The sequence below is a fragment of the Onychostruthus taczanowskii genome, unplaced genomic scaffold (assembly GCF_017590055.1).
Source record: "Onychostruthus taczanowskii isolate IOZ18803 unplaced genomic scaffold, ASM1759005v1 scaffold34, whole genome shotgun sequence".
NCBI classification, from domain to species: Eukaryota; Metazoa; Chordata; class Aves; order Passeriformes; family Passeridae; genus Onychostruthus; species Onychostruthus taczanowskii.
Window position 1 is genome coordinate 970010 of NW_024500794.1, and position 24666 is coordinate 994675.

The 24666-nt window shown below is 44.5% G+C and overlaps 1 protein-coding gene across 1 annotated transcript; it reads right to left on the reverse strand.

Moving 5' to 3' along the window:
- Positions 1–10428: 10428 nt before the first annotated feature.
- LOC121339296 (3 beta-hydroxysteroid dehydrogenase/Delta 5-->4-isomerase-like) lies at positions 10429–20852 on the reverse strand. Its single transcript, XM_041410977.1, has 4 exons — positions 20809–20852; positions 20265–20478; positions 15378–15542; positions 10429–11402 (listed from the first exon to the last, which is right to left on the reverse strand). The coding sequence occupies exons 2-4, from the start codon at positions 20416–20418 to the stop codon at positions 10588–10590; spliced, it is 1134 nt and encodes a 377-aa protein (XP_041266911.1). The 5' UTR covers positions 20419–20478; positions 20809–20852; the 3' UTR covers positions 10429–10587.
- Between the last annotated feature and the right edge of the window lie 3814 nt (positions 20853–24666).

Consider the following 24666-nt stretch of genomic DNA (forward strand, 5'->3'; position numbering starts at 1 on the left):
GTCTGACTGTCTATTCCTCTGCTGTCTGAGAAATGGAAAAAGTTTCCAATTAAGTGTTATTCACAGGGAAACTGGTATGAGGAAATGGCTTCAACTGAGCTTGTTTCCCCCTGTGCCTTGAAATCCTCTGGAACTGCTGCTATAGCTCTGTTTTTTCCAGTACAGCCTGTGAATAACCAGATTTGCTTTCGGATTCACATGAACTGTAGATAATCCTTTCTGTCTGACATCACCCATGTTGCTCATACGTGCTACCTTGTTTTCAGGATGCAACGATCATAGGAGGAAATTGCCTCCAAAGTGCCATAACTGAGTGCAGCACATGGTCCCTGCTGTACTGCCATGCCATCCACCTTGAGATCCAGTTTTCCATCCAGCTGCTGCCCTGTGGCTCCTTGCACTGGTGCGTTCAGGCTGCGCCCAGCTCCCAAGTGCAGCATCACTTCCAAAGCAGCAGCTTTTGCATCCTTTGATCTCCCTGTGGTGTCCTCGGGCCCTGAGCCACCTCACTGGAATTCACTTGCAGTGGCAAGGTGTGTCCTGTCCTTTGTGGTTGCACTGCATTGTCTGTGCCTCTTCAACAGTGAAGTGCTTCAGGCCTCTGCTTCCACCTCCTCTGAAACAGACGTTCCTGTGCATGTTCTCTGCCCAAGGGATATATATAGGGAATATCCTCTTTTATCTCTCCGCTGGCGCTCTGCCTGCATGTCACCCGCCCCCCCTCCCTTCCCTTGCAGACTCTGGGATTGTGTGTGCTCCTTCCTGGAGACCATGTGCCTTTCCTTTGCATATTAATTAGCTGTATTTAAAAATCCTGAAATTAATCCTTTAATGGGTTATTTTTAGCCTTTGTCTTGTAGCTCTGGGAGCTGGCTTCTCTCAGTGCAAAGTCATAGGCTTTCTGTGGGCTTTGGAAAGGAAGCATTACTCTATCTGTGCTGGTTCACGTGTGGGATGTGTGAAGGCTGGTGATGGTGTGGTGGTTTTTTTTAATATGAAGAGCAAGAGTCTTTTTGACAATATTTCAGGCTGAGCCAACTCCCATAAGAAATTATTTGAGAAAGAGCAGTCACTCATATGCCCAAATGTACTCGCAGGTAAAAATTCAGGGAAGAATTTGGGAAGGAAGGGAAAAGCGCTGTGTGTTCATGTGTACCAACAGTGTCACTGTTTGCTTTCTTAGGTGGTTTTCAAGTAGTCACAGGTGACAGGTGTGATGTCTGTCTGTAATGGTAAGAAGAATTTTTTTGTAAAAGAATCTAGAAAGAATTGTCAATATAGAGAATGAAGGATCAGATAATGCTGAGGCCTGGAACAGCAGAAGAGAAAAGAAATTTTAAAAGTCAAAATGCAAAGTTGTTCCTTCTGGGATGGGGAGCAAAACCTTCCACTATAATCTGGGATGTTCTCAATCTGAAATCAGTAACAGAAAAAACGGAATATACAGTCAGCCATAATACACGGATCGCCAGTGCAGGGTGAAAAAAGCAAGTGAAAATTAAAGTCAAAAGTAAAGTCTGTCTGATCTCATATCTTGACTCAACTCTGATCAAGAGCAAATTCCAACAGAAGAGCAAGAAAGTGAATTTTGATATTTCACAAATGTACCCTGAAGTGATCTGCAGCTTCCTGAGCCATAGGTGGTTATCCTGGTAGTTAATAGGCCTTGACATCCATGGTGGGGGCTGTTCTCTGGAATTAGTCCAGTCACTTATTGAATCAATAGCGGCTGTCAGGGAGCAGAGCAAGCTCTGCCAAGGAGCCTCATGGTGCTGGCAAGGCATCCATGCACTGGGAGGCTGTTTCTGATGACACAAAAAGCATGTCAGTGCTGTGCAGAGATGGGTGATCACCTCTGAGATGTGGTCTGTGGTTCTGGTCACCTATACTCAGGAGGACTTGTCTCAGTGGAGACAGGAGTGTTGAGGTTCACCAGGGAATGGAGAGTTGGCATCAGGAGAGGTGAGAGGAATTTAGCCTGGCAAAGTGGAAGGTTGACAGAGGAGATATCTACTGTCCACAACACATCAAGTGGTTGGTCAGCCTGGGAGAGAAAAAAGCTGTTTTTCCTGGAGGACAGACCTTGCACAAAAGTCCCACACAAACTGATACCTGCAATGCCTGAATCATTTCTGACAATGAGGTCCTAGGAGTAGAAAACATGTTTATCTGCTGAACAAAAGGATGATGATGTGTGTTTACCTGCAGTTTCATGTACCTGAGTCAAGGATGTAGGAGGTCCTTTGCTGTCCTGCATTCCAGAGCTCCTGTGGGACCTCCAAGTCTAGGGTTGAATTTACAAAAGCTCTTTGCTCAACTGTTATCTGTTTCTAGGGTAGGGCGAGTGTAAAATGCCATTGAATCAAGAAGTAAAAAGCCTTTCATAATTTCATGGATGGGAGTTACTCATTCACATTTGCTATGCTGTTTGAGTAATGATGAATAGAAATTCACCAGAAGACTTCCTATTAAGTTTTCTAACACGGTTATCCAATGACCTTTTGCCACTGGATTTTCTGTGAAGAAATCAGAAACAGATTGCAGCGTGTTGGAGCACAGTGTTAACAACAGAGGGACACCAAACTCTTTTGATCTAAAGATTGTTACTGAACAAAACCCAAGTAACTAAGAATATTATATTAAAACAAAGGAGTGGTTTAGTCTGCAAAGAGTCCTTGGTGCAGTAATTCTTACACAGCAAAATAAGGGAAGATCATCAGTACCCTCAAGAGAGAATCTCTGAAGATACTACTCTCTGTTGCATGCATTTAAATTCTTTTTGCACCCAGTTCTAGATGGCTCATCTTGTGCTTTGTTTGGGTACACATCCCGTTATTCCTTGAGGCACTTTACGCCTGTGGGCTATTCCTACACTAATTAATGTTCACATCAAGGGATTTCCCTGACAGTTCTCTGGCATTTTTGCAAGTGTTCTCTCAGCTCTGCACTGATACGTGGTCATGCATTTTGTACACTTTAGCCAGGCACATTATTTCAAAGAATCCACAGATTCTTGCTGTTAGTGTACTCAAATCTTAAAACTGGTGTAACTTGAACAACCATTTATGTCAGATCAGCACTACAGTCTGCTAAATCTTATGCCAAACTCCCACACTGTACTTCTACTTGTATCACAGCAAGGTTAGGTTTTCAGGTTCTCATTAGATGTTTTGCAACTGATATTTTGCAATTTCCTGTGGAAATTTTCCACAGGAAAAAAATCCTCCAAATCTTTGAATACACACCAGCCATCAACTTGTGGAGTTAATTGCTTCGCTGTGAAGCAGGCTTTGATGAGTTCAGTGACAACAGTGAAAAATTCACTGCCACATCCAGGTGACATCATTACACTGACTTTTTATTAGCTTAAATAATACACAAATGCTAATTTTTCAAGTGTGTCCCGTAAGAAAACCTTTCAAGATACTGCCTCAAATTTCCTCCAGATCCTGCTCATGCTATTTCTTAATAGAAGTCTATGGTCAAGCACATCCGGGCTTCACAGAGCACAGTGTGTAGCCCTGGAGATGTTCTCTCTGAACAGGTTATGTTCAGTGCCACACACTGGTTAGCTGCATCAGGAAGATGCTCTTCCTGCATAATTTTTTTACCCCTGCAGTAGAAACTTCTTGCCAGTCTGAGCTGTTGGGAAAGGCCAAGGATGTGGCTGGGTGTGCTCTGGTCCTGGTCAGCTCAGAATCTGGAAGTCATGGTTTGTTTTCAATAATAGTATCAGACTATGACTTCCAGAATGGTGACATTTGAACATTAAGGTTCAAATGTCAAACACTCACAATGTCTCCCAAATGCTGAACAACCTTTGCCCACCCCTGTGTGTTTAACTTGCCAGGATGTGCAAAGTTCCCGGTCTGGGGAGTCAGTGAGGCTGAGCAGAGCCAGCCAGGCACAGAGGGCACAGCAGTCTGCCCTGAACAGATCAGAAAATCAATACAAAGGATGAAAATGCATTTGTGATGTGGGACATCAACAGTGACTGTGAGGAGCCTTCTTCCTGAAGGGAAAAAAATCACCTGATCTGGAGGGTCTGTAACCTCTGTGGGCACCATGAGATTTAACTGGCTCCTGTTGGGAAAAGGCTGTACTTCAGCTGCTTGACAAGCCTGTTTTTCAAAAACTGATGAGTCAGGCTGCAAGAATTATGAGATTGCTTCTTAATAATGAGTTTGAGGATCTTTTTCCAGGTCTGCAGTTGTGGGGTTTTTTTAATCTCAAGCTTTTGTGTCACTCATAGTTTAATATTTCCAAGCCCTGGCCTTTTTTTTTTTCTTTTTTTTTTTTTTCAGAATGGTGAGAACCACCCTTAAAAATAAAGGAAAAATAAAACTTGGCTTATCTTCCAATCTGGCACGAGTTCCAGCATCATGAAATGATCAAGAGTGGGCACTGCTGCATTAAGTTCACCCAGAGCATTGCTACAGATACTTGAGCGTGACTTGCTTTTCAGAAAACACAATTTTAAAATTTTTTACAACTTAAATGTGAAGCAGACATGGATCTTCATTCCGTAGACATACCACACAACTGATCCTGTTGACTGCTGTGATTCAAACAGTTTTTAGTGGTTTTAGTGGGATGGCTCACAGTAACCAGGTACAAAACATAACGCTCAAATCAGGACATGCAAGTAAAATGCCCCTGTGATATTAACATGAGCCCCACAGTTACTTTAAGATTATTGCACTGATCTTCATAGGGACAGAATCATTTTTCCACAACAAAGAATAATGAGTGGGATTCATACACCTGACCTTCACTCTGTCACCTGTGGCTCTTCCATCATTTGCTGCAGGAGTGCTGGAGGGAGGAAGCAAGGGAGAAACTCAAGGGATTTTTTTTTTTTAATGCTGTGCTACTTATCTGCTCGTACAGAGGGACCCAGCAGATTTCCAGTATATTAACCAATTTGTTCTCAGACAGGAACAAAAAGCTAGACAGTGACACTCCAGTTTTGGAAGCTTCTTCCAGACACTATCTCAGCTGTGCTGTAGCTCTTGTGTTGTCACAGCTAAGTGTGGCATCACTCCCACTGGAGCAGCGTTCAGAGGATGAACCTGAGACCTTTTCTTGAAGTACACGTATCAAATCATTCCCTTAAAGCGACACTGAGGAATTTTGACTTGTAAGAGGAGTTGTCTTGGGTTGCAAAGCACCCGAGAATGTTAGCAGGAGAGGAGTTGGGATGAATACTTACTTCTGTGATGTATCAGGTTGATAATTTGTCTCTGTTTGTCTGGATCCCCCCTACCCAGCAGCAGGCAGCCCACGCCAGCAACCTTGCAGTGTGTTTTTTTGTGATAAAAGCGCAGACTTTGTGAAGACAGAAACTCTGCAGTCAGAATATTAAGTTGGGCTTTGCCGACCAAGTGAGGGGAAACCATCGCTGAAGATACCATCTTGTGGCAGCAAGAGGCACAGACCAGCAGAGCCAGCAGAGCGAAGCTGTGTGAGGCAAAGCATCGCTCCTGCCGAGCAGCTGATCGTTCACTCCTCCCTCTCCAAGAAAAGGATGCCACCGAGGAGCAAGTCCTGATCCCAGGCTCCGATCCCGCTGTGTCCTCGCCCGGGAGCTGCGGGGAGGGGAAGCGCAGGGAAGTCCCGGGTTTACACGGCACTCACCCCACCCAGCGGCCGCTCCCGACATCCCTGCCCAAAACAGCTTTCTCTGCGAAAGGATGGCGAGGTCTGAGTGCGGGTCTGGCCCTTACCCCGGGACCTCTCCCAGATGTGTCCGTGGCCACTTCCAACCCGCCTTTGCAGTCCATCGGGGAGCTCTGCACTGCCGCCAGCCCCTGGTGCCAGCCTGGCTCCCAGAGCTGCTCCCGGAGCCCGGAGGGGCGCGGAGGGGCAGGAGAGGCCGGCTGGGCTCCGCATCCTGCACAGGAGCCGCTCAGCCTGCGCTTCATCCCAGAGCTTGCTGCGGGACGTGAGCCAGCTCCCGCTGTGGAGCTGTCCTGGTTCCTTTCCCTCATTCGTAGCAATGCCAGGAACAGGGAGTTCAAAGTAAATGAGGCCATTGTAGAAGTGACTACTTCCTCTCTGTAAATACATAACCAGTATGTGTAAGGGAGCTGAGGGAAAGTTTCTGGAGAACAGAAAGTTCCTGAACACTGCAGAACAGCCTCCTCAACCGCTTGGTGCAGGCAAAACCTCCCGTGCCGTGATGGGGATCAAACAGCTCTCATCCCTTGATTATCGCTCGTGGCTGGCCAGAGAGCACTGCTGCAACAATACCTGTGTGCCAGAGGTTATTCCAAGAGCCCTGTAGACAAGAGATATCAATTCCCAGATGGACCAAAGAAATTCCCCCAGAAAGTGATCTTTCTTGGACTTAGTGGTGAGTGTGCGGTGTTCTTTTTCTCATCAGCAGTTGCAAATAAAGCACGTAGAATGCCCAAGTGTGTGTAAAAAATCCAGTATGCTTTTGGTCTTGATAAATTAAACCTAAATGAAAAAAAAAAAAAAAAAAAAAAAAGAAAGGATGAGATGATTACCAAGTATATCAGTACCTTCAGAGCAATTTTTGCCCACATGTATTTTGTTTCCTTTTAAGTTTCTAGATTGTCTTTCCACAAAAATCCCAGTCTTTCTCTGTCTTGATGGTCTTCCACAATGCATGTTAAGCATTTTGAGTGGCACCTGTTATAGGATCAAGCTGGAGATTTAATAAATCTTTATTTTTGATTAATGTTCTTTTCCCTTTTTGCAGATTAATCCTTAACTGCTTAATATTCAGTGCTTGCTGCCAGCACTGGAGAGACACATCTTATTTAAGAAATGAGACAAGTTTAGCTTTGTGAATGAGGAATGTCTAGAAATAGCAGTCACTGGTCTGAGTAAGAAATCCACTGCACAGCCACGCATGAATTCCAGTTATCCAGTGGATTTTGAACTGAGATGGAGATGCGGATGGAGAGCTTTCAGGAGGGAGAAGAGTATTAATGGGGCTGCAGGGGTCATGGCAAGGAGCGGTGAAATTGTTCTTTGGGAGTGTACCTGACTGTGCTCCCACTTCCCAAATTAGCTTTACAGCCACTATAATCTATTATATCTACATGTATAAGGGACAGGTTTTTCAGGTCAAGAAACAACTGGTACTTTTGGTTTCCTACATAACAGGGGCTGTACATAACTTTTCACATTGTTATTCTGCACAAAGCCTGTGAACTGAGCCAAAGCTTTAAAAAAAGGGGAAAAAAAAGCAATTTTAAAGATCATAATTGAGAAACTTAATATTATTTTTGTGATTTTTATAATTTAGTCAGTATGAATTCATTGAACTTCATAATGTAAAAAAAAAAAAATTATTGTTATTTGAAGTCTGCAATGCACTCAGAATACCAGTGTCATACTTGTCTGATAAAATGGATTTTTCACAAAAACATGTTCACATGCTCATTGGCATTAACTATCCAACTGTCCTCCGTTGACTGTATCCTATATTAATGATACCAATTCCAGGCATGGATTTCTGGTATTGACATGATAGCCACTTTTGCTTCTGTTCCTCTGGAGCATCTTCCTTATTCCTAAATCTACTCAAAATGTGTGTTATTATCGTTCCTGCTCCCTTTTAGCAAGCAAAACTCTGCTCCTCTCCAGTGACAAAATATTTAAAATTTATTTTAATATTTATAATTTAAAATTATGTTCTTTATAAATGTAGGGTTTGGAACCTACTGGAACCAGAAGTCATTAATTTGCCTGTAGCATGTAAGTATCACTGATGTACATTTGCTATTTCTTACTTTTCTGCATGTCTGAAGGGTAAATAAACACCTTTCCAGCAAAGCAGCCTTAATGTTTTGGGTTTTTTTTCTTTTCTACTGTTTATACAGAAGTAAAGTTCTTCTTACTGAGTGTGATCCTGTTGACAGTGGAGCTCCACTGATAACCAATAGTTTGCTTTATTGATTGCCAGGCAAAATAATTAAATCAGAAGAATGGTCCTGGTCAGCTGATGTAAAAACAATAAGGGCTCATCCTGATCAAGTACATTTTGTAGCCATTTTGCTAACCTGCCAAGAGTAAGAGTATAGAAACGAGCTGCTGCAGAGTAGACTGGAGTGCAAACTTGCAGAAAATCAACCCTCTGCAGTAAGTTTGCCTGTTCTCCCTCTTGGTATCCTTGGCATATCCTTATTGGCTTCTGTTTGTGACTGGGTAACAGCACACAACAGTTCCAGTGCCTCTGAGCAGCAGGAGAAATGGTTCAGGTGGCTCCCTTGGGCTTCCAGGATGTTTTATTCCGGGCACTCCACTAGTTTGGGCAGCCACCTGAAGCAAAAGACAACACAGATGCCAACCCAGGGGTGCTCAGGGAGGGACAGAAGTGGGGAATAAGCTTCCTGTAAGCAGGAATGGCTGGTCTCAGGGATTGAAGGAAGGGATGTGTTAGCAAGACACAGGGAGGAAGTTCAGCAAAGGAGGAATTTGCTACGTAGAAATCTGATTGTTGGGAGCAAGGCTTTTGGGAAGATGAAAAGATGCCACTGTCTTCCTGTGAAGGCAAAAATGACAAAGAAAGCTCTGGCAACAGGAGCTTGCACTTGGGAAACAAGCCACTGAACTGTAGAAGAAAAATTGTCCTTTTTTCTCTCTGGCAGCATCTGTGGATATTTTAGGATCTCTGTTAAATGTGGAAAGATGTCCCAGTTTTCTGTTATGTGTTTTAATACCCCATCCCTTTGATATGTGAAGTGTCTCCCCCTATTAAATAGTGGCTTTGCTGCTGTTGTTCTCCCTCTTCCCTTCCTGCTCTAATTCCCTGTGCCTGGATTGCCCTTCCTACTCCCACCTCAGTGACAGAGCAGCCACGGCTGCACCCCTTGCTTGGCACCCACTGAGCATTGGGATGAAACATCATTAGCCTGGAAAGACTGTGGGTGTTGCTGTGTTAAACACGTTTTTCCTTTCCTAAGGGTGTGCAGAGAGCAGAATAAACAAAACAAGAGTGTGCCTGCAGGGGAGGGAAGAGGAACAGTGTCCATGGCAGGGGATTGAGAAGAAGAAAGCCCAGAGACCTAAGTGCAGTGTCCCAGCTGCAGGGAGGGGTGAGACCTGACAGGACCAGCTGGTGCCCTGCCAGGGCCTAAAGCAGCTGCACCCAAAGCAGTTGTGACCCTTCCTTCTCTCCCCAGACCTCTCCTGGAAGTTGCCCTGTGTTCCTTCAGGATCTTTGATAATCATTGCCACCGCGGCAGAAAAGGTGAATCACCACACATCTGAAGGGAAGGAGGGAGGGATTAAGTAATCTCCTCACAGGCAGATGGAAACCAAAGCCCATACCCTTGTGGGGACCTGTGTCCCCAGAATATGTCAGACAGTTCTGGTGTCTGCTATTCTACTACTTCAGATCTTATACAGTTAACCAAAGATGTTACTGAAGCACATAGTAATGTTTGCACTGGGACTATCTATTGTCTAGGGCACTGAATAATTAAACTCAGCACGGACTTCAAGCATTCAGCATCCCTGGAAATGTGATTTATTTACATTACTGTTGAGTCAGGTAAAATGTTTCTGTTTACACCTCCAAAACAACACAGAAATTCCCATCTTTCAGAGTTATTTTCAGCAAGTGAGATGCATGTTTGAGAAACAAACACTGGATCACATTTGTTTGCTCAGACAAGATCTGTGTTTTTGCCCACAAGTCAAGTTACACACTGTGCAGAAGCTCATGTGGCCGTCAGAGAAGCACAGGGGCAGCACACGTGTACCTATCAGCTAAAGTTAGCCTTTGTTCCCAGCTGAAACGTGGTAAGAGCAGGATTTTTTTCAGCACTCTTTATTTTTCCTCAGTGTTTGCAAATACATTGACTCTGCAGTGGGAATCCCTCTGTGATCAAGGCCTTCCTGCAATATTTTTCTCCCTTCCCTTTTCTTGAAGTTGTTCTGCTGGACTCCCACTGAATTTATTGGAAAGTGAGGGTGTATAGAGAAGTATTCACCTGACCAAATCTGTCCCTTCTCTCTCTCCACACACTGTCCTAACTAAAACTGCATTGCACTCATATTGTACTTTTGATCTCATGATGCTTACGGTGCTCAAAGTTTGACCGTCAGGTGAACATGAAATGCACAACATCCCTGAAAAAGTGAACAAGATTTGTTACAGCTTTTGCCATCAGGTGGCTTCTGCCTGCTGCCTCTTTGGTGAGGCTGGCAAACTCCAAGTGAACAGGGTGTAACTGAGTGGTGCACATTTGTAAAGTGTGGTCATACTTCTAGGACAAGTTGCGTTTTACAAAGCCTTGGAGGTGGCGTGGAGTGAAAGAAGGGCTGAAGTGTTCACGCCATGGATTGTGTGGAGTCTTGCTGAAATAAATCTTTGTGCTGCAGAGCTGTACAAGTGGGTGTGGACTTTGCAGTACAGTTACCCTCATCAGCCTGTACTCAACAAACAAATGAACGTTTCACTTTTATTTATTCTGAGGTTGGGGGTGAGGGGTTTCAGTGGGCTCTTACACAAAGTATTCATTGACATGCTTTGTCGTTTGTTGCTGCTGCTGCTCGCTCTGCCTCAAGGCCCTGCTTGCTTAGCTGGGTTTCAGCTCCTCCTCAGGCTTAGGCAGTGCTGCTTTGCAAGTACAGCCTTCTCTGGGGGATCACAGAGGCAATCCACTCCCCGGTGCCCTGCTTGGCCTCTTCCCACGTGTAGCGGGGTACGTAGCCAAAATCCTGCTGTGCTTTTCTGTAGGAGAAGGTGAAGGGGGTGTTGAGCAGCGTGACCAGGTGGCGATTGGTGGAGGGCACGTATCGGACAAAGGGCCGCAGCAAGAAGCTGACCATCTCCAGCAGCAGCGAGAAGTAGTAGAGCACCGTCAGGGGCATGGGGAGCCGGGGCTCGATGCCAAACCCCAGCTCCTTGGTCAGCTCGTAATTCAGATCAGCATAGCTCATGTGAGGGGTGTCATCTGAGATGTAGTAGAACCTGCCCCTGACGCGCTTGGCTTTCTGCGGGGCTCGCAGGGCCTTGGCCGCCTGCACGTGTGCCCAGGCGATGTTCCCCACGTACACGGGGTTCACCAGGGCCTCCTTCCTGGAGAAGCGCAGGTAGATGTTCTTGTTCAGCAGGCACTTGTCCAGATGGCCTTGGAGGAATGGGCAGCCTTCCCCAAAAATGTACATGGATCTCAGGGCGCAGGTCATCAGCGTGCCACCGTCCTTCAGCACCTGGCCATCTGCTTTCAGCACAGACTCCTCTGCCAGTCTCTTGGTTTGGGCATAAGGAAATTTGGATGTGCTCTCATAAGCTGTATCTTCGTCACCGTTGAAAATGGGGTCCCCCTTGCAGTTTGGGCCTGTCACTTCTATGGTGCTGGTGTAAATGAAGTGCTGGACGTTACAGCGGACACATGCCTCCAGCAGCAGCTGAGTACCTTCAGAAAACAAACAGGAAAGGCAGTCTAGGGCCTCCTAACCAGGAAAAAGTGGGGGTTTCAGATCAGAAACAGCATCTCTGGCCCAAGCTTAGCCAGATCTCCCTCCCTGCAGCTGGAAGAATCCTGTCCTGAACAGGGCAGTATATTCAATGACAGTGAACCTGCTCTGAGTCCGTATTTGAATAGTATCAGTGCACCTTCCAGAGTTAAACAAGAGTGAATTTTGGTCCTAATGGCATGTTGTGGGGGGTTTTTTTATGCCAATAATCAAATTTTTGCCTTAACTCAGCATGGAGACTGACCACAGGTTCAGGGACTTGTGCCAACTTGAGTAGGCTTAAGGCAGAGAACCTTCAGAAGCTGCCCCTCTCCTGAGCTATCATCCATGCTCTGTGGTGAAGCCACATTTTTCAGGGTTGAGGATACTCTTGGGTGGTTTGCTAAGAAGGGACAGAATTATTGTGGGACCTGAAGGTCTGCTCCAGAACCAGTGCACTCACAGCCAGTGCAAATCTATCCAGTACTTGACTGACTGAAGAGAAAGGCTTGGACAGAAACATGGTGAAGAAAGGCACTTTAACATGTAGTCAGATCATAATGTGCAATGAGAAAAGAGAGGCTTGTGTATGTATGCCTTCTTTTCTGGCATTTTCTGGCTTTTCCTTGCAGTACTACAGGATTTCTTACATTTAAAGTCCTTTAATGCTTTCATCGGGGGCAGCAGAGGTCAGCTGTTCAAAGTCTTTTAATTAGCCAAGAAGGTTAAACACGGAAAGCTCACTGAAGGGGGAAATAAATACTTTAATAAGTTGTGTTCTTGTACTTGCAATTAGAATCATCTTTTTCTACCCAGCTTTGAGGCAGAAATTGCCTTATTTGTTGTGCATGGTGTAATGAGAGAAATTAAATGTAAAAAGGCCAGTGACTTTCGAAGAGAAGACACAGCTCAAAGACATTTGGAAACATCTTTGGCAAAGGAACACTAAATTAAAATGACTGATATCATATCATATGGGTGTAGCCTAAAATCCAGGGGATAAAATCAAACACCGGCAGTGAGGCACATAAAAGATTTTCCAAGTCTGCTCAGTCTGTTACAGCAACAACTGAAGGCAGCACAATGCAGGCCAGGCTGGTGGGACTGAAATGAATATAATGAATTAAAGAGGTTCAGATGAGCCAGGAATATTGGCAGCAAAATATGGACTTGTTAATGAGTGAAAAATAGGAAGAATTACTGAACTGAATATTGTTAGGGCCCAAAAATTCATCTTTTTAAGTGTGAACAAGAAAAATAAAGAAATTGAAACAAATGGAAAACAAATCTGGACGAGGCTTTCAGAAACATTAAGGAAGCGCAATGAAAAAAAGTTACACAGACAGGAATAAATTAATGTGAAAAATGAGTTCATGCAAGTCACCCTGTTTAGATGACATAAAAGCCAGGGTCACCTGGGAAAAAATGTATTTATTATATTATTTTTTTACATAATAGCTTTATTCCTGCTGTCAATACTGTTTGGAAAATGAGGGAAAGTAATCAAATACAGAATGTCTTGATGAAATCAAATGAGATAGCAAGTTTTAGAAAAAGGCAATCATAAAATTATCTTGAGAGTTATCTCTTCAAGATGAATTTCACCCAAATAAAATGTGATTTATTTGCAAATAGAATTGTATGTCAAAGTTTAAAGATTCCTACAGCAATGGGAATCTGAGTTTCTTTCATATAGCTTGTAATAAAGTAAATTATTACTGTATTACATGTTTTATTCAGTGAGAGAGTGCCCATGGTTTGCTTGCCCTTCTGGCTGAGGATCTGGTTCACAGAAGGTTTTATTTTTAGATCGTAATTAATTATTTTCTCAATTCCCTTCCTTTTAAAAATTTGCTTTCCTTCCTTTCTAAAAAAGATATTTTTTGCTCTGAGATATTGTGTGGCAATGGAGGAAAGCCCTGCAGCAAGGCAAGTTTAACTTTCTCACTTTTGTCCTGGTTTGTGAACATCCACACCTGATTCTTGAAACATTTATATTACACAAATTGTATTTTCTAGGAGAAACAAAACTTTCATCCTGCAAGCCCATGAAGTACATAGCAGTGCCCTGGCTGGTCAGAAAACCAGAAGAGCATCAGAATGGAAATGGAAGAAAACAGTGAAGAGAGGAGAGCAGTATTCACTCACTGACCTTGTGGCCACTTGGCTCTGGGAGCAGGACTGTGGAGGGTATTTCATTCTAGCAAATGTTATCAGCTAATCCTCCCTGGCCCAGTGGGCTTTTTTCACCCATAGGCAGACACTGTTGGCAGGGGAGTGAGTACAGGGGAGTCAGAGCTAAAGAGCTTTCTGGGACACTTTTTGGGGGGTTTTTTTGGGGGGTTTTTTTGGGTTTTTTTTGTTTTTTTTTTGTTTGTTTGGTTGGTTGGTTGGTTGGTTTGGGGTTTTTTTCTTTAAAGGTGTTGTTTTTTCTTTTTCCCCACGGTAAAATGTATTTAAGAAGCACATTCTGCTGTAAAGAAACAGATTGTAGTGGGAGTACAGTAATAAAGACAGAGCTTTAGAAATCCTCTATCTGAGCTACCAACCAGGTATGTTTTTCATATTACCCAATGCACAGGTTTTCCAGGAACTTGCCTTTCTACTCTTCCGTCCTGACAGGGGCCTAAGAGGCTGCCCAGTGAGCTCTGTGCTTTGATCACTGACAATCTGTGGCTTTGACTGAGCAGAAATGAAAGGGTCTGGAATCTAATGGTACAGGGAATGAGCCACACTGAAACAACTAAAATGCCATCCCACTGTTTTTAAGGTTCATGTAAGAAACAACTCAATTGCCAAGAATTCTCTCTTCCTCTGAACGCTGGTGAGCAGCCAAGATTTGTGAAAATGATGCCTGTACAGGTATGTTCCTTATTTTTCTGTGTAGAGGCCCTGTGTCTGTGGCAGAGAGGAACAAAGAAATGGGAAAGCTGTTCATGTAAAAAAGAACACCTTCCCCAAATCTCCCCCAAGCTGTTGAAGCAGCACAGCCAGGGAGGCCAGTGTGCATGCAGGTTAGGCAGTGCCAGTTCTCTGAATGGCACTGGGGGTTTTGGCATCATAGACAGGGGGTGAAGTTGTTCTTTTAGAAAATGCATTTAAACTTCCTGGTAGGTGATGCTACGTGGGCCATTCCTAAGTCTAAATCTTCTCCCTTCACCCGATCTTTCCTGAAGAATGGGAGTTCCTTAGTGGAAGGGAAAATCCCATCACTCAGTCACTGAAACCCCTCCCTCCCAAAGCTCTGAGTTTGTTGGGGAATTTTAAATTATAAACTCAAGTTGGGAGAGCACTTGTTCCTCTCAACTGCCTTCTTGCACACACAGACTTAAAGGCAAAGGAAGGAAAAAGAGAAAAGAAGAAGAAAAACAACAGCAAGGAGAGAGCCACAGGCTTTGGGATGTTATCAGTGCAACATCTCCGTCACTGCAGCCGAAGTCTGCAGTATTTCTAAACTTTGAAAAATATACACAGGGAGGGATGCCATGTGGGGTGGGAGAATAAGAACCAATTTCTGAGGTGAGCATTGGAATTTCAGAGGGGAATTGCTTTCATAAAGTTCCACTGAGCATGGGTTTATGACTATCACAACTGAAGGCAGAGCTGTGCAGACCTCAGCATGGGCATATATAAGTGTTGACAAGAAGGAGTGATCCTGCACTGCCCTGAAGTGGAAGACTGGGCGTGGAGAGGCCCAGAATTTCTTGGGGCTGCACAGATTTGCACCCCTAGGTATGTCTGTGCAAGATGCAGAACGTCCCACCTTCTTGGGGCTGCACAGACACGGGATTTGCACCCCTAGGTATGTCTGTGCAAGATGCAGAACGTCCCACTTAACCTGGCCCAAAACAAACACGGCTCAGGTGCTCCCTTCCCTGAGCAGACAGTGATCAGGACACGGATGTGGCTTTGAGGAAGGTGCTTGCCCTGCTCACCTGTTACATTGACTTCCCAGAGCAGCTTCTTCTCGATGAGGCCCAGGGTGTCAATGAGGGAAGCCGTGTGGATGACGAGGGAAACCCCCTGGCAGGCTCGGTGCAGGAATGTCACATCTCGGATGTCCCCTTCCAGGATTTTCACCTCAGTCTTCCCCTTGAACTCTGCAGGGGCAGCAGAAAACAGAGCACAAGACCTTACAGGCACCCTGAGAAGAGCACTGGAAGGCTGGTGAAGAGCTGACCCTGCCTGGCAAGTGCTGACTGTCCAGGAACTGCAGGGATATTTTAAGGCTGTGAAACAGAAGGCATTTCCCCAGGACTGTCTTGTCAAATGCTAACTACAGTGCTACAGAGGTTTATTTTGCATTACCTGCCATAGATCTGGAGCCAATATTCAACATGTTTCTTTCCATTTTATTTTTTAGAGAGAGATCTTTTCCACTGCTAGCAAGCTTCCTTGAGTTGTGGCTGTGTTAAAGTTCACGGAGGAGTAGCTTCAGCTGTGCAGGTTCTGGTCGCTGCTGCCTATAGATGTGTTAACCCAAGAGCTCTGAACAGGCACTGCATGTTCCTGTTTTCAAGCTGATTTATGATCTCTCTCCACCCAGGGCATGTGAGCACAGGGATGTATTCATACCTACTTTCTGCCCCTTTACCTTGTCTGTACTGCAGCTCTTCTAATAAACTACATACAATTCTGACATCTTTTTCTTGTACCTTGGCCAGGACTTACAGTGCCTCTTCCAGCTCCAGCTCTGGCTCCATTTCAGTGTCTGTGCTGTGGGTGTTTTGTTAGAGAGTACAGTGCAAGACTCAGAAACAGCTAGGACTAAAAAGTCATTTTTGTGCTTAAATTTACACTCTTATCTTCAAGAAAGTAAGACAGCACCAGAGCAGCTCTAGGTCTCAGAGCCATCCTGTGCTGGGCAGAAGGATTCTTTCTGCAGCGCAGAGCTACACAAACATGAGCCAGCACCAAATGATCGTTTGGAAAAATGTGCAGTCCAAGGCAATGCTGCTGTGCAGGGAACTCAGTTGGCCTGGTGAGCAGTGCCACGGCACAGGAGGGGACTTTCTCAGCGTGACCCACAAGCTGTGAGGAGCCGGTGCCATCGCAGCAAGTCCTCCGGGAGCCTCTGCTGTGGCTGCACTAGATGGCTCCCCGCGCTCAGCTACGGGGCAGGGACTCTGCAGCACAGGCACAGCCTCTGTCTTCTTCCAGCATAATCAAATGCCCCTTTTAGATAAGAGAAGAACCTGATTCATTTGTACAGCTTTTAGCTTCAGCCGTGACTGACATCTTGTGTATCCTAGTGCTTTGTCACCAGCTCCAAAGCAGGCACTATTTCATCCCATGGCTTTAACAGGAAACACTGAGAGAGACAGCTGTTGGATCAGGAACTGAGTGGGAATATATTTGAAAATGGTTTTATCTCATTTTCTCTATAGCACACTAAGAATGTAATCCTGTATCAATTTAACAATTATTCTGATGCAACAGGCTTAAGGGGCTTTTTTCCCCCACCCAGACAGTTGGTCTGAGATTTAAGGTTTGTGAAACATTTGCTGAGCTGTTACTAAATCTAGAGTTGCTGCCCTCCCAGCAAAGTCATTGCCACATGCTGTCTTCTGCTCCTTTATTTTACAGACTGCATTAATTTCCTAGGATTCCATCTCCTGAATCTTCACTCTGACTCCTACTTGCATGGATGCAAAAGTGTCAGACTCAGGCTGGGCTTTTTTTAAGCACCTGGTAGTTAGATTTGCTCTAATAAATATTAGTGTCTGTACTGCCCTTAGGTTGATGTTCTCCATGAACAAGACTTTATGGTGTTGTAATAATCCCAAGAACAGACAGAAATAGTTTTCACAACGTAAATTCTGACATGTGACCTCTACAAAGTTATCACAGTGCCCAAGAAGGGGTAGGAAAATGCAAGTTTTATACATGCAAATCAAAGCTTTCAGGAAAAGTACAGGAGAAGCCTGTCCCTTTTAAAGCTGATCATGGGAAATCTGCTGTCTAGGTGCTTTGTGCCTTGTTTGGGCTTGCAGCTTGTGTGTGTGTGATATGAGTCAGGAAATCTGCTCCTCTGTTCCATTTTAGCCAGCAGAAGTTGCTATGGTAAGAACAATCTGGGCCTTGCTCCCTTTAGCAGCATCGGCTGCATGTCAGGAATCAGCAGATTGATCTTGTTTTGCTCTGGGTGAAGACAAAACTACAGGTAAGCTTCGAAGAAAAGAGAGTTAAGAAATGACTGACAGACAGTGGTTTCAGTCTGAAATGGCCAGCAGAGAGAGCTGCTCTTGATTTCCATCTGGACGAACCATTGCCCAGGCAGCAAAAGAACACATGTGGGTAGGTCAGAGGGGGAGGAAAAGAATAAATTCAAGTCACCTCTCCATTTTTGCATAAAGTGATTGTGACAAAGTACTTACTTACTGGGAAAGCTTGTTCTCATTCACCAGTGGTTTCTGTGTCCTCTGAGTTGTAAGTAATCTCCCTGCTTGCTGTAGGGTAGCTTTTGCTTGAAAATGCAATGATTTCTCAATAAAATTCAGTGTCCTGTTGTGAGCAGTTTTTGACTCAGCAGTACAGTCAGACTATTTGCCCTAAACTTGAGAACAACATAGGAGTTTTGATTTCTCCAGAAGTTCCAATGCAATAGTGAGCAACAACAACAACAAAAAAGAATTGTGTAAGTGGAAGCACAGGAAGGGCAGAAAGATAAATCTGTGTGGGAGGTGGGAGGTAAGAAACCCAGGCACCAAAGCACCATGTTCAATGTGACATCCATTCTCAACCACACAATGGGAGCGGGCGGACTCCAACTCACAGCCCTCAACACTGACTGGATCATCCCAGGCTCCCTGGGGCTGTGGGACACCACAAATGCCACTGTCCTGCACACACTGAGTGTGTGACGGTCAAGCTCTCAGCAGGAAAGTCGTTGGGACAAAAGAGGAGTGTCCCTGAGTGCCTTCTGGCACAGAGACCTGTGACTTGCACTCACTGCTCTGTCTCACCAGCCACAGCCCTGACCCTGCAAAGATATTGCAAGTGCAAGGTGCTCAAGAGATTAGTGAGGAAAAACCCACTCAGCTCTGCTCCTGGCTGTTCCAGAAATCCAGATAACATCTGCTAGCAAGTAAAAGCCCCTGTAGTAAAAATAATGCAGGTCAGAAGGGTCCAGCCCCACCCACATGTTTTGGAATAGGAGTCACTGAGACAGAGAAGGGCTTAAAAAGGAACAGCAGGGAAATATTTCGGGTAGTTCTGAGCACAGGGACTGGCAGGACACTAGAAGAGATGTAGCCACAAGGGTTGATACAGGCAGAGGAGCTGCCAGTCAAAGTGCAGGGGTTCAAATCCGTTTAAGCACATCTAGAATGTCAGCCTACTGCCTGTTTATGGGGAAGAAAAGGTTTTGTTAACTGATTTTTCCCTACCCCCTGTGCTGCTCAGATAGGCAGAAGGAATGTTAAAAGAATAGGAGAGGGGGTGTGTGGGCAGTGCTTCGTGGAGGAAGAAGGGAGGATAAGGAAAGAGGGCGTAGAGCTTGCCTATTAACAAAAAAACCAAAACATCAAAACGTTTGCTGCAGCCCAGCCAAGATTGTGCCCACACAAACAATGGTTTTCACTCCCCAGGATGCTTCATTATCCCCACAAAGCTCTTCTGGCCCAAAGCAGTGTAGATGCCTCTGTACTGCTGCATCAGTGCTAAGCCACACACACTCCTGCTCCTTCAGCCTCTACTGTAGCTGCAGGTTTTGGGTTTGTTTCTGTGGAAACTCTGGAAACCAGGGCAGGAAGAGCTGCTGCAAGGCTCAGGGGCATTTAGAAATCCTCAGTGAAATACTGAGTCAGATTTAATGGAGAAGAAGTTTGAGTTGTGTAAAACCATGATAAAGGCTTGTGCAATTTGTACCAGGTTTATTGTGCTTTGTCGCTATTCCTTGATGACACTTTAATGCTCTATAGAGTGACTGAGGCTCTTCAGCAAATCATGCAGAGATATTCCTTAAGGGTTCCCTTATAGTTTCCTACACAGAGGAAGAGGAGTCTTGCAGTGAAGGTGTCATGGAGGAAGACTTACAAACCTGACTGAATGTAGGCCCCCTAGATGCCTTTTAGCCCTTCAGATACCCTAGATGCTTAGAATCTCAATAAATAGGACATTCAAAGTAAAACACTGAGCTGCTTCCCCTGACACAGACTGTTTCTGACACTGGGCACATCGCTCACTTGTGCTGCCTCCAATCCATTCAAGAAGCCTGCCTTGCACTTTGCAAATGGGTTCTGTCTCTTCTGTTCAGCATTTGCTTAAACAGGAAACTGCAATAATGTTATTAACAGAAGCAGTTTTAAAAATACCTCGCCACAGCTCTCAGCCAGAAGATCACTATTAATCAAATTAATCACAGGTTGAAGAAAACCACTGGAATTTGCACCCACAACTTTTTCACTGCCTTCGCTGTCTGGCACACCAGAGACCAGCACAGCATGCTGTGGATATCTCTGCCCTCCCACCCAGTATAGCAATGCTTGAATTTTCCTTTCCTACAAGAAGAAGTGTGAGATTTTTGCACTAATTTTGCTCTGTGGGTTTTGTTGGAAGAGAAGTCAGGTTGAAGACAGCCTTTTTACTGCATGAAATAAAATATATAAAAGCCTCAGGGCCTGACAAGAAAACCCTCTTGTTTTCACATTTTACATCTGATTTCTGTGCTGGAGGAAGAGGGAGGGATAAAGCAAGGATTCCTTGAGATAAAACCTCCATCTGCAAATCTGATTCAGATGAGAGGTAGAGGCTTAGCAGCTACCCACGTGGGACTGCAGCACCCCCAGTGCAGCACAAAATCCTCAGGAAATGGCACTTACTGTCAAACCTCCCGAGCGCCTCAGCGCTGAAGGCTTTGTCCAGCAGCCGGATCTCAGCCAGTGCCTCCTCTTCTTCCAGCAGCAAGCACACAATCCTCTGGCCAAGAAAGCCTCCTGCCCCTGTCACCAGGCAGCTCACCCCACCCAGGGACATTGCTCTGGGCTGCTCCTCGGTGGTGAATTTGCTGTCTCTTGAGTTTGGTTCTCCTCCTGCCTGAGGGAAGGAACATATGACATCAACCTCTGGAAACGCTGCAAATCAAAGGGTGTTACCAGAAGGAGAGACTACTAAGAAACAAATTTCAATCCCTACATCAAACCATTTTTTAAGCAAGCCTTACTTTTGCTAGCTATTCCTATTCAGAATAGTTGACGTATTTTTGCCACGCAAAGAAAAGATCCTAACAAATCATTACAAACCAATTCAATTAACAAATCTGAAAATGCTCAAAATCGACTTCAATGCCAAACCAACCCCTCAAAACTCTGCCTTGAGTCTCAGTTCCACCTCCTGGGCACTCAGAAGAGTGTGGGGGAGATTTGCCTGTATTTATATCCTGCAGGGCACCACCTCGGTCATCTTGCTCCCCTCCCTCCCGAGTGCCTCCTTTGCTGCAAAACAATGTGATGCTTCCACACCACTCCCACCAAAGAGGAAGGCTCTGGACACAGTGAGGTCTGAGCCTAGATGTAGTCTTGCATTCTTAAATCCCCAGAGAATAAACCTTCATGTTCATAATTCTCTTCAGCTGCACTTGCTTCTGTAATACAGTGCCAATATTGCGCCAGTATTGAAGGTAGGGAGCATTTAAATTAAATGTAAATAGAAGAAAAGCTATTTAAAGTGGTTTGAGGAGTGAATTCTGCTGCTGCATATTTTCTGGATACTGGGCTCCCCCATTATAGTGTGGGTTTCTCACTCTCTCTCTGTGCAAGATCACAAACTAACCCTGTGGATTTTGTATTTGTTCAGTATACTACAGGCATTTGAAGTGATGAAATTGTTTAATGTACCATCCAAGTTAAACTCAAGCTGCAGGAGGGAAAGATTCACCTCTGGAAATGTCTTGTGCAAGAATACCTATTTAAAGTAGGGCTGTTTGTGCCTCTGCAGTGATGTGTGTCGTTACTGCTCTACATCTCCAACACGCAGGGAAAATGCCCAGGTGTTTCTCCCTGGGTTTTCAGTCCACTTCCACCAAAACTGTTCTGTAGTGTGAGACCAGGGCAGGGCAATAGCCTGAACCTCCTGGGTCTGTCAGGACATGCTGGCTGCAGCTGTATTTTCTCTTTCTCTCACACAGGGATAGGCTGACATCCCTGCTGAAGTAGGATGATAAATAGGGAGCTGCCTTGAGCGACAAGGAAGCTACAAAGAAGCCCAGCAACACAATTAATTAGGCTGAAATCACTGGAAAAGGGATCCCTGATTTGGGGCATGGCTGGAATGGATCTCTAAAAATGCTTTGTTTCTATTTGTGCCACTAACTGCTAGGCTCCTCTTTTATTCTATCATGGGTTTTGTTCACTCATTAAAGAGAGCCCTGGGGAAAAGCTGTAGAAGAAGCATCCCCACACTGTTACTTTTTTAGAGCAAAACTGGGCTTGCGAGTGACAGGAGGAAAGCAAAACCACTTCTGTTGGAGGAGAAAGGTTTCTAGCTGACACACATGACAACATTTTGGCAACTGTTTCAATCTCAGCGTCCTTGAAAATCTGTTCCTTACCCCAGCAAAGCTTTAAAAATTTGTTATCAGTGCTTCTTTCCTTGGCTTTTCACAGTCAGGACCTTGACATTGTATACTCTTATCAGAAGCTGCTGCAAATTAATTTTGTGCACTTTGCAAGAAAAATAACTGACCAAATCCTGCTGCTCCAAGAGGCATTCTCTGTAACAGGGCTTCCTTTTTGCTTTCACAAAGGAAATAAAATGCTTTGAAGAGGTATTATAAAACCAGACAACATCACATAGCCTCTTAGGACAGAAAACACTCTTGTGCACCAAGCTTGCCTATCAGAATGACCAAGCTTAGCAGGGGTAGTGCTTATATGAGAATATGTGTGTTTCATGGGAGCCTGCAGGGAGATTTACTGCTGCTCTGCTTTGTCCTCTTAGGTACGAGTCAGACAACTGCTTGGCTTAGTTTGAGAGAATTTTATACATCACTGCATAGCAGCCCTCATCTGAACTGCTGTGTGTGAATGTCAGTGGTCGGACATCAGCAATTTGTTCAACTCCAGCTCAGACCTACTGGTCCTTCCTGCAGTCTCAGCTAGAGAAAAGCTTTTGACCTCTTGTTTCGTGCTGCCATCGCTGCTGGGGCTGCTGAGTGGCATGCCGGCTCCTCCTGTCAGACAAGGCTGGCTCTGGTGCTCCCCAAAGGACACGGAGGCTGGTGCTGGAATGGGCTGCACACCCAGAACAGCTCCAATGAGCAACAAGGCCAAAGTCCACCAGACCTCCAACCACCAGGAGCAGCTTGATGAAATTCAGAGTTATTGCACAGGTAGGGGACTTGCAGATTTAAACATTATTGAGCAGCATTTGAAAAGTGTACCAAGCTGTGTCAAGGCATAGACATTTTTTAACTATGTTGATGTTTTGCTTCTCTTTGACTTCATCGTAAAATGAAGCCACCACAGTCTGGTATTTTGCTGTAGAATGGACTGCATTACTTAGAGCATTATTTTAGAAAATCAGAGCTTGTACATTTTGATGAGTGTTGGAGAAATGCTATACATGGGCTAAGGGGATAACTTAATATATGTGCAATGCACCATGTCCCATTCCAGCCTGGCCCAGGAACAGTTGCTCCTCTGATTTCACTTGTGCCTGCTGTGACAGATATTTTGGGACAATGACTGGCAGGTGTTAGAGAATGTATTTTCTTAGCCTTGTCACAAGGGGAAAAATGGATTGGGAGGGAGTGTAGTGGAGATGAGAAGACAGAAAGAGAAATAGTGAAGGGAAAATTCCCAGCAGCATTAGGAAAAAACTGTATCATGGTACTGGAATGGTTATATGCAATAACATTCCAGGGCATGGATGTTTGATGGGATAAAATGTACTTTTACAGAGGGCAATGCTGTTTAATTATGGAATCAGGTAAACTGATTTTGCTATCAATCAGGGTATCCAGAAGTAAGAAAAAAAGAAACAGATCTATTTGTCCAGAAAGAATTTTAATTCAGGAAAGGGGTTTCGGAAGTCTGGTCTGTTGCCCAGACCTATGAGAACTGAAGCAGGGAAAAGCAAAAGCAGCAAAAGCATACTCATTATTTAGCTGGACCTTTTGATTTCTAAATGTAGAGTAATTGTGACCAAACACAGACACACACACACACACATAATTCCATGTTTCTTCTCATGTGAAAAATTAATGTGTTTCTCTACCACTGTATGCCTGTAAGCTGGCATGCTGGCAGCTCTGGGAGAGAGGCTGGACTTTGAAATGTAGATTTACTCAAGGAAAACTTCTGTCCTTCAGTGTGGGAGGCACTGCTCCCTCCTGGAAACATTTCCCTCTCTTCTAGTTATATATTGACAAGAGGGGAAAAATATTTAAATAATTAACTTGTGGACAACTGTCCTGCATCGGACTCTGAATAAACACAACTTCTTATAGTGGAGGAGAGTTGTAAGACACTTGGTATCATGGTGTGAAGAAAACCACCTTAAGAGGCTTCAGTGTTCCTGTGTCTTCAAACCTGACAAAGAAAATATCTCCTATTTCAGTAATACCAAAATTCTTCCAGTAGAATGGAGAAGGTGATTGTAAACATTTCTGATGTTATCTCCAAGATCAAAAAGGCTTCTTGCAGTAGTCTTTGCCATATTAGACAGCAATTTTGCCAAATTGCCAGATTTGGGCAATTATCTAGAAACAAACATTTAGTCTCCTTTCCCCTTTACTTTTAGGAGGAACTCTTTTTCCTCAGGTGAAATTGATGAGTGACTCATATATTTAAAAGCTGGAGAAATTTGCATGATATGCCAAAGAAAAATGTTTGGATCCATTTTGTAGATAAACTACCCTTGTAAGTAGGCTGATTCTCTGTCCCATCCTCCAGGGATGCTGGGAAGCAGCAGGGTTTGATTAGTCCTTAAGCTACATGTTTACAATCTTCGAGGACAGTTTTTTTGTAAGACTTAACCTTGCTTGAATGTGTATCAGACATCAAGTACATAAAGCAGAACTGGGTGCCAACAATGGGGCATGAAACTTTGGTATGCATTGGCTTAGGTCTAACCCAAATCACAGAAAACTCTGAATGTCTTGGAAAAACTGGGCTTGTTAAATAGACTCTCACCCTGATTCAACCCTGTGACCTCTCACTTCAAGTTCACTCACCAAATATCTTTGTTTTTCACTCAGAAAATGCTTTCTTGCAGCCATTCACA

Coding starts and splice junctions, on each gene's coding strand:
- LOC121339296 (XM_041410977.1), bottom strand. CDS start 20,418: ATGTCCCTGGGTGGGGTGAGCTGCCTGGTGACAGGGGCAGGAGGCTTT. Junction 15,543..20,264: donor GGCGCTCGGGAGGTTTGACA/GTAAGTGCCATT, acceptor CTGCCCCTGCAG/AGTTCAAGGGGAAGACTGAG. Junction 11,403..15,377: donor CTGGGAAGTCAATGTAACAG/GTGAGCAGGGCA, acceptor TGTTTTCTGAAG/GTACTCAGCTGCTGCTGGAG.